At 43.2% G+C, this 10,489-nt stretch overlaps 1 protein-coding gene across 2 annotated transcripts in view; it reads right to left on the bottom strand.

Moving 5' to 3' along the window:
• The window catches only part of hsd20b2 (hydroxysteroid (20-beta) dehydrogenase 2), a 43,095-nt gene extending 33,238 nt beyond the window's left edge, over positions 1-9,857 (bottom strand). For both annotated transcript variants that reach the window (XM_059642563.1, XM_048524080.2), the window contains exons 1-3: positions 9,610-9,857; positions 3,994-4,040; positions 2,234-2,309 (exon numbers count right to left, since the gene is read on the bottom strand). In XM_059642563.1, the coding sequence (XP_059498546.1) occupies positions 2,234-2,309; positions 3,994-4,040; positions 9,610-9,775 (289 nt within the window). In that variant the 5' untranslated portion in view covers positions 9,776-9,857. The remainder of the gene's footprint in view (positions 1-2,233; positions 2,310-3,993; positions 4,041-9,609) is intronic.
• Positions 9,858-10,489: the final 632 nt, after the last annotated feature.

A 10,489-nucleotide genomic window follows, 5' to 3' on the forward strand; every position in this document is an offset into this window, starting at 1 on the left:
TAAAGTGACTCATCCTGTCCATTACATACCTTCATTTATACCAATTTTATATCTTCATTTCTTTTACATCATTAACATCTCCTTTGTGTTTTACACTGGTCCTCTAAACCATCTATTCCTTTTCCCCCTTCTCAACTCTGTCAAGAAGTATGTACATGAAATTCCTACACTTGCCATTTCTGAGGAGAACTCATATTGTACTTGAAATGTTAACACTGATTTTCTCTCCTCATCTGCTGCTAGACTTGCTGAGCATGTCCAGCATTCTGCTTGTATGACACGCGACCACCATCATCTGTTGAGCCCTGTCAAAGCCACGCACAATCCTGACATCGTTTCCACTGCAGTGGGGTCAAAGCACTGTAACCTCCTCTCTAAGAGCTCTGTGGGTATGCCTGAACCACATCAACCACAGCAATTCAAGGAAGTCACCATCACATTTTCAAAGATAGTTAGGATTGGACCGAAAAGGCATTCACACTCACATCCTATGAAAACATTTTAAGAGGTATAAAACCGTTTACTCTGAGATGCAAACACTGTTCAAGGTCTAACATGGCTTTGTGATGGGAAATTGTGTCTCACAAACTTAATTGAGTTTTAGGAGGATGTGACCAAGAAGATAGATGAGGGCAGAGTGGTAGATGTTGCCTATGGACTTTAGTAAGGCCTTTGACAAGGTTCCACATGGTAGATTGATTAGTAAAGTTAGATCACATGAGATTTGAGGAGAGCTTGCCAGTTGGATACAAAATTGGCCCAATGGTAGGAGACAGAGGGTGGTAGTGGAAGGTTGTTTTTCAGCCTGGAGGCTTGTGCCCAGCGGTGTTGTTCCACAGGAACTGGCGCTTGGTCCACTGTTGTTTGTCACTTATAGAAACAATTTGGATGAGAATTTAGCAAGCATGGTTAGTAAGTTTATGAACGACACCAAAATTGGTGAAGAAGGTTATCTAAGATTACAAAGAGATCTTAATAAATTGGGAAAATGGGCCGAGGAGTAGCAGATGGAGTTTTAGATAAATGCAAGGTGTTGTTCTTCTTACCAAAAATGCAAGAGTAGGACTTGTGTATTAATGATAGTGCCCTGGGAAGTGTTGTCAAACTGAGAGACTAGGGATTCAGGTACCTTGAAAATTGCATCACAGGTAGACAGGACAGTAAAGAAGCCATTTGTCACAGTTTCCTTCATTGCTCAGACAATTGAGTATGGAGCTGGGATATCCTATTGCAGTTGTCCAAGATGTTAGTGAGGCCACTTTTGGAGTACTGTGTACAGTTTTGGTTACTTTGATATAGTAAGGATAATATTAAATTGGAGAGGGTGCCAAAAAAGATTTACAAGCATGTTACTGGGTCTTGAGGGTTTGAGTTACAAGGACAGGCTGGTTAGGCTGGGACAGCTTTCCACTGGACTGTAGAAGATTGAAGGGTGACCTTACAGAGGTTTTATAAAATCATAAGGTGCATAGATAAAGTCTTTTTCCTAGGGTAGGAGAGTTGAAAACTAGAGACATAATTCTAAGGTGAGAGGAGAAACAGTTAAAACGGACCTGAAGGGCAACATTTTTTTTTACAGAGGGTGGTTCATATGTGGAACAAAGTGCCGGAGGAACTGGTAGATGCAGGTACGGTTACAACATTTAAAAGACATTTGGACAGGGACATGAACAGAAAAGATTAGAGGGATATGGGCCAAATGCAGGTAAACGGGATTACTTTTACCCTGGAGACTTGGTTAGCATGGACAAGTTGGACTGAAGGTTTTGTTTTCCTGCTGTATGACTCTTTCTCATTGCCAGTACCCAGGGAACTCCACCTCCTCTCCTGCGAAGACATTGACTCTTATGGACTCAATGCTTTGCCTGAAAAGGCCAATCTTTAAGAGTGCAGGCAATTTAATGGGGAGGGGGGGGCCATCATATCTGAGCATACCAGTACCAGATGTTTTTACCAGCAGTGCCCATTGGATGCTAAAAAGCAAGAGGAAGTCGGCTGATTTTTAAGCCTTGTGTAACCCAGCAACACTGGGAGCAAGTGCAAGCACAAATGGCCATTCATTAGTCACAATCATCAGAAATAATGCAGAAAAACCACAGTACTACGTGACCAGCATTTCTGCCTCTATAGACCTATTCAGTGGGATTACTTTTGCATTGCTGTAGCAATTAAGTGGAACAAACACGTAATGTTAAACTGCAACCTAATGGGCGAAAACACTAATGTTTCTTACCAATTTCATCTGCTGTGGCTCTCAGCTTTTCCAACGACCGACTGATCAGCACCACATTGAGTCCTCTTCTTGCCAACTGGAAGTCAGGGAAAGAACTAGTTAGTCCTCTGGCCTACTGATTGAGCAAGGTCACATATGCGAATCAGAACATCAATTGCACTAGGAACTTAGATGACTGAGAGGAGATTCTGCCGTGATCATAATACAGCGTACAATGAAAACAAATAGTTCTCCAGTAGCTCAACAGCTGATTCCACTTCCCTAGTGTGTAACTGATACAACCTCTGAAACATACCCCAAATACCATCATAGCTGCTCTGAACGTTTTTTGGGAGAGGTAAAGAAACACAGCCAGGCTTTCCACTTCTGAACACAGTCCCGATTGCTCTTCAGAATGATGACTTGATAACTGAATCACGTGCTGATACTCTCAAGCTGGGCTATCATGAAAAACTGCCATTTTATAAGTACTGAAGGATGGCCATCAGCAATGGGCCTGAATTCTAACAGGACTCTGCTCTTTTAGGAGAGTCAGAAAGAAAATTCTGGAACTGCTATAGCATTTTTCATTAACATAATGCTTCAAATGTAATTAACATTTCAAAGCACTTCTTGGGAATGTTGAGACAAGGCAGCATAGTGGCTCAGTAGTTAGCAGTGCTGCCTCACAGCATCAGGGACCTGAGTTTGATTCCACCCTCGGGCAACTATCAATGTGGAGTTTGCACGTTCTCCCCCCTGTTTGCATGGGCTTCCTCTGGGTGCTCCGGTTTCCTCCCATTGTCCAAAAATGTGCAGACTAGGTGGATTGGCCATGCTAAGTTGCCCGTAATATTCAGGGATGAGTAGGTTAGGTGGATTACAGGGGGAATGGGTCTGGGTGGGATGCTGAGAGGGCTGGTGTGGACTTGTTGAGCTGAAGGGCTTGTTTTCACACTGTAGGGATTCTATGATAATTTAAAAGCAATTTGATTATTAGGAGAAGAGACCAAAAAGTCAGTTGGAGGCAAAGTTTAAGGAATGACTCAAAGACAGAGAGAGACTTAGTAGGGTACTCAAGATCTCGAGCCCAGACAGCTGAAGGCACGGCTGCGAACGGTCAAGTGGAGGGAAAAACAGAAGACACAAGAGGCAAGTTTGAAGAACACAAATACCAAAGAGTTGTAGGGCAAGAAATTAGGAATAGTGAGAAGAATTGGTCATGGAAGGATTTGAGAACAAAGTTGAGAATGTGTAGGCCAGTGATCAGAGGTAATGGGCGAGAAGAATTTGATTCAAATTAGGATTTGGCTGGAGTTATGGATAACCATGAGTTCACAAAATGTATCAGATTGGCAGAAGGCTGTGATAGGGTTATGTCTGTCTGTCTGTCTATATATATCACTGAACCAGCCTCTATCACGACAAATTAAAAGACAGAATGTAAAATAGCAGGGAATTGGAATTAACTGGAACAAATTGTCAGAAAAGAATAAAGGTAAATTTTAATTGCACATGCTCATTTTAGGTTGTGCCTGCTGATCTTTATAAAAATATGAATAAAAATATAAGTTTTTTTCTCTTCAACAATACATATTATCATTACACTTTTAGGCATTTGTAATAATATTAACACCCTTTATTTCAATTTAATGCTGAGATTTCACTGCTACTGCGTGTTAAAGGGTGTCTGCACGCAATGAGCTGGAAGGTATCCTTCTGTGCTGTACCATTCTTTGAATATAAAAAGGATTTCAGAGTAAAGTGGACATCTGTATTACCTCGTGGGCGTAAGCTTTTCCAATCCCAGCAGTTGCGCCTGTCACAACTGGAAAAATTAAATGATTAAAGACCAATTTTATTGATGCATAATGACTGAGAGACATCGCCAAAGCTTCTTGTATTGCATTAATCAGGACAGATGCAAGAATGCTAAAAGTTCAAATGATAATTTAAATTACAGGAGTAAAATGGTGCTGATTGGTTGGCAAATTAACTGATTGGTCAAGGCACTGTTTTGGAGAAAACACGGGAAACTATAAGCTTGAGCAATCAGGTACATGGATTTCAGTGCCATTGCGATATCAGGTACATAGACCATGCATTACAATGATTACCTTATTGAACCAAATAACATTTTCCTTCGGTTGTTGTATTAAGCAACTCATTGGAGGAGGAGATGCCACAAATATTCCCATTCTCAGTGATGAGGGAGCCCAGCACTTCAGTGCAAAAGATAAGGCTGAAGCACTTGCAACAATCTTCAGCTAGAAATGCTGAGTAGAGGTGGAGGACCCCAGCCTGCAGACAATATGACTCACTACACATGATACCAAAAAACAGCTGGAGGGACTGGATGCTACAATGGCCGTGGGCCCAGACAATGTTTTATCATTGTACTAGAGACTTGTGCTGCACAACTTGTTGAACCCTTAGCCAAGCTGTTCCTGTACAGTTACAACACTGGCACGTACCTAACAATGTGGAAAATTGGCCAGTTATGTCCCGTATACAAAAAGCAGGACAACTCCAATGTGGTCAGCTATCATCCTTTTTGTCTACTCTTGATCATCAATCAAGTGATGGAAGTTATTATCAATAATGCTAACAAGCAGCATTAACTCAGCTCAAAATGTTTTCACAGTACAGACAGTTTATCCTGGTTACTCTATACCATGTTAAAAATCTTTAACAGAAAGACACACATCAGGAGACTCCAAGCTGAAGTGTAGATGCTGTTTAACAATCATAGCCAGGCGCCAGCTCTGATACCTCCACCTGCCACCCCCTTGATTATGGCCATACCCCAAACCATCGTCTCTCAGACCATTCATACTCTTCACCTCAGGTAACCTCCCATTCAAAGCCTCCAACCTCACTGTTCCCCAACACTGCAATGCATGTTTCCCAAAATCCACAAACCTGACTGTCCCAGCTAACCCACTGACTCTGCCTGCTTCTGTCCCACTGAACTCATCTCCACTTACCTTGACTCTGGATTTCACCCCCACCCCCACCCCCAGTCCAGGAACTCCCCACCTATGTCCAGGATATCACCCATGCCCTCCACCTCCTCCGAGGCTTTTCATTCCCTGGTCCCCAAAACTTCATCTTTACTGTGGACATCTAATCCCTGTACATTTGTATCCCCAATACAGATGGCCTAAAAGCCCTCTGCTTTTTCCTCTCCCACAGGCCCAAACAGTCCCCTTCCACCAACACCCTCATCTGTTTAACAGAACTTGCCCTTACCCTGAACAACAACTTTAACTCCTCCCATTTCCTCCATACTAAGGGGGTGGCTATGGACACCTGTATGCCTACCTCTTCATAGGATACGTGGAACAGTCCCTTTTTCGCTGTTACCCTGGCACCATCCCTCACCTCTTCCTCTGCTACGCTGATGACTGAATTGCAGCATGAGTTTGAAGAGTTCAACTTTACTAACACCTTTCTCCCCAGCCTCAAAATTACCTGGGTCATCGCTGATACCTCCCTCACTTGCTGAACATCTCCATGTCCTTCTCTGGTAATCACCTCAACACCAATATCTATTTCAAATCCACCGACTTCCATATGTGGACTACACCTCCTCTCACCCACCCTCCTGCAAGAATGCAATCCCTTACTCCTAATTTCTCCACCACTGTCGCATCTGATCCAAGGTGAAGCATTCCACTCTCGGACATCCCAGATGTTCTCCTATTTCAAGGGCCGCAAATTCCTATCTCCGGTGATCAAAAATACCCTCAACTGCATCTCTTGCATTTCCCACACTTCTTCCTTCAAACACCCTACCGCCAACAAAAATAAAGCCAGAATCACCCTGGTCCTCACATACCACCCACTCAACCTCTGCATCCAGCGTTTCATCCTTTGCCACTCTGCTACCTACAATCTGACCCCAGGACGAAAGAGAGATTTGCCTCCCCACCCTAATCTGCCTTTTATAGGGACCACTCACTCTGCGAATCCCCCATGTGCTTCACATTGTCCACTAACCCCACCACACCAGGCACCTTTCCATACAACCTCAGAAAGTGCTACATGTGCCCCTACACCTCCCTCCTCACCGCCATCCAAGGCCTAAAGCAAACGTTTCATATCCACAACAGCTCACCTGTACATCCTCCAACCTGGTCTACTGTATCCATTGCTCTTGATGTGGCCTCCTCTACATCAGTGAGGCAAAGCGCAGACTCAGGGATCGTCTTGTGGAGCACCTGTGCTCTGTATGTGATAATCAACATCACCTTCTAGTCACCAACCGTTTTACTACACCTCCACTCCCTTGTTGACATGTCCATACCGGGCCTCCTCCACATGCAAGCTGGAGGAGCAACACCTCATTTTCCGCCTCAGGAGCCTACAGCCCGATGGCCTTAACATGGAATTCACATGTTTTAAAATCTCCTCACCCCTGACTTCATCCCACATCCCTCTCATCCCCTGCCTTCCTTGACCTGACACAACCTGTCCATCTTCTTCCCCACCTAACTGCCCCACCCTTCCCACTGACCAAATCTCCACTAACTCCTACCTGTCTCCACCTATCACCACACCACCAACCTTTCCCCATCCCTGCCTGTCCGCCCTTTCCCCTCCTAGACCTGACACAACCTGTCCATCTTCTCTCTCTCATCTATCCACCCTACCCATTCCACTGACCAATCCCTACCTGGTTCCACCTATCACCACACCAACCACCTTTCTCCAGCCCCATCTCTTCTCCCTCTATTTATTTTCCAGCTCCCTTCCCCTTCCCCAGTTCTGAAGAAGAGTCCTGACCTGAAATGTCAACTTCCCTGCTCCTCTGACCATGACTAGCTGTGTTCCTCCAGCTCCACACTGTTGTCTCTGACTCCAGCTTCTGCAGTTCTTACTATCTCCAATGGATTTTAATATACCATCTCTCCCAAGAAAAAAGGTGACCAATCTAACAGTGCATTTTCAGTTATGGAATAGGGAATGGCAGCCTATGTGTTGAACCATAAATGATAAAACCCAACAGCATTTTTTTTTCCTTTTTTGGTCACTCGTGCACAACTGTAGTGTCTGTATATGGGAGGAACTTAAGAAAAAGAGCCAAAGGAGCTGCATTCCACTTGCATCTCACTCTTCACAACAGAGACCTTATCTCAAAGGCAGTTTAACAAAAGAAATTGTGGTGGTTCCCATGTCGATATTTCTGCTTTAGGCCTGCTGAAGTGCTCCAGCAAGGCTCAATGCATGCTGGAGGGACGACACCTCAACTTCTGCCTAAGTACTTTTCAGACTTCAGGACTCAACATTGAACATGAACACCCTCTTCCACGTACGTTAACTACCCTGACACTCCTAGGTCCTGTTTTGTATGGGATGCTCCCAGCACAGCCAATTCCTTTTCAATCATTTACACTTCTCATTAGCATTCCACACAGTATTTTTTTCTCTCTCTCTGCTTATCATCAGCAATCTCATTGCCTAAAAAAAGGGAAATGTGGATGCTGGAAATCTGAAGCACAAAATAAAATTGCTGGAGAAACTCAGCAGAAGAAGGGTCATTGCGCCTGAAATGTTAACTCTGCTTTCTCTCCACAGATCTCCAGCAATTTCAGTGTCTGTTTTAGCATAAATACCACTCTTAGCCAATTATCTTCATTGCTAACGGAGGGCCACTGGACTCGAAACATTATCTGTTTTTCTCTATACAGAAGCTGCCACACCAGCAGCATTTCTCCAGCACTATTTTTTGTTAAGAATGTTAATTATTTTTTGTACTCGACAAAACTGAAGTCCTGTCTCATTGCAAGTTCTCAAATCTTTTTATTGTAAAAATATACTTCATTCATAAAAGAATCTTTATCTGCATACACAGTTACTAAAGCAGTTCTGTGCAATCTTCATACATGAAGAACAAACATTGGAATTTGGCATTGCCTACAGTTGCAAAACGTCCAACACATTTGGGGACCGCTTTGCAGAACACCTTCGCTCGGTTCGCAATAAGCAACTGCACCTCCCAGTCGCATACCATTTCCACTCCCCCTCCCATTCTTTAGATGACATGTCCATCATGGGCCTCCTGCAGTGCCACAATGATGCCACCCGAAGGTTGCAGGAACAGCAACTCATATTCCGCTTGGGAACCCTGCAGCCCAATGGCATCAATGTGAACTTCACCAGCTTCAAAATCTCCCCTTCCTCCACCGCATCCCAAAACCAGCCCAGTTCGTCCCCTCCCCCCACTGCACCACACAACCAGCCCAGCTCTTCCCCTCCACTCACTGCATCCCAAAACCAGTACAATCTGTCTCTGCCTCCCTAACCTGTTCTTCCTCTCACCCATCCCTTCCTCCCACCCCAAGCCGCACCTCCGTCTCCTACCTACTAACCTCATCTCACCTCCTTGACCTGACCGTCTTCCCTGGACTGACCTATCCCCTCCCCACCTATACTCTCCTCTCCAACTGTCTTGGAAGAATGCCAAGTTTGGAATTATTGATTTTAAAAACGCCTATGAAGCAATAGAGGTTTGGGCATTTACACAGCTGTTCACATGACTGAGAGCTAAAATTGCGCAACTTTGAAAACAGCAACATCTCTATAGTGGCCTTCTTTCTTTTTGAGAGGCATGGTTTTGTACTTATGATAAGTGGCACAGCACAGTTCCACAATCAGGCACGAAAGAAGGACCAAATATACTGTTGAGGATTATGTTGGCCATGACACTTAGGAAAACTCCCTTGCTTTTCCTCAAATAATGGCATGCAACCTTCAACATTCATAGAAAAGGGAAGATAGTCTCAATTTAACAGTTTCATCTGAATGATAGTCTCTCTGTCGTGAGCTACACTTGGGAGCATCACTTTAGATGTTATAATCAAATCTTTTACAGTAAGTGGAATTTGAAACCATATCTTTCTAACTCAGAAGTAAGAGATACTTATGGCTGACTACACTGGAAATTTCAAATTCCTGCATTGAGATCAATTTACAGACATTTCAAGGGAAGCCTGAGATAATACGCATGTTTGAACATGCAAAACAATGCACACAGCACCTACTTAAAGATTATGTTATTTTTATTCCGCAGTGGTCTCCCAAATAAGTTATAGGAACCAGAGCTCAGGAAACAAATTAATCTCAAACATTTTGAGAATCATTCAGAAACTCCTCCTTGATTGTACACGTGCGCAATGTGAAGTTCACGAGGGTGGTCAGTAACTACACATTCATCACCTATGGTGATGAAAATAGACCTGACAACCACTCTGTTTCAATTTACACACACAAATGTCTATGCACGGGATACAGCAATGTGAAGGGACCATCGCCACAAATCTACAACCAAAAAGTAGCAAGCAACAGCAAAATGACATGCAAGAAAATTAGTGGAAAACAAACCACGACCTTACCAGCCCATTCCCCATAGAGTGCCAGGTTTTTCCTCCAAAATTTTGCCAAAATGTAAATCCTGGTACCAACTAGGAGTTCCCAGCTATACTTAATAAAGTAATACAAACAAGTTAGTGTGCCGATTAATGCCAGAATACTATTCATCCGATCGTCTGTAAAAAACATCGTCAGGTTAAGCTCCGTGAGGCTCAAAGTCTAGTCTTCTCTGATGGGCTTTTTTCATCTTTTACACTACGTGGACTGAACCCTGTCCCTATCATTTGATGTAATTGGACATCTCAAAACTGATTGACAGGCCAGTCTCAAATTCAATTCCGGGTTCAACTTCATTGTTAGATTGCAGCTCTGAGCCAACAGCAGTTCTATTCGAATTTCAGTTTCTCTGTACTTTACACACAAATATCTCATCTGACACTCACTGTCCTCCCCCATGCTGGAACTTGCATCCATGTGAGCCAAAAGCTTTTGAGTATACTTTAAAACAGTCTGTGTTTTGTGAGGCTCATCACTTAAGTTTTTATAATTGTTATGACTATACTAACCCAAAAAAAACAAATTTTTTCCAAAGATTGTAAATTAAACTCAGCCAGAAATCAGATGCGAAGCCACGTATGAGTTACTAATCAGAGTTATAACTGATTATTTATGTACAAGTATCAAGGTAGTATGCTTCAATGAGTAGCATTCATTGTTTTCATTAATTCACTTCAGAAACTTGAGCACAAAACCTGGACTGACATCCCAGTGCTGAGTAAGGAAATGCAAGGCTTTCTTCCCAAAAGATTCCCACAGCTAATGGTATTCATAGAATTTGTACATAGACAAGAAGTTCCCTGTTGGTTGTTTATTAATGAGGCATTCATTACGGATGACAGTCAT

Source organism: Stegostoma tigrinum, chromosome 45 (genome assembly GCF_030684315.1).
Source record: "Stegostoma tigrinum isolate sSteTig4 chromosome 45, sSteTig4.hap1, whole genome shotgun sequence".
Taxonomy (NCBI): domain Eukaryota; kingdom Metazoa; phylum Chordata; class Chondrichthyes; order Orectolobiformes; family Stegostomatidae; genus Stegostoma; species Stegostoma tigrinum.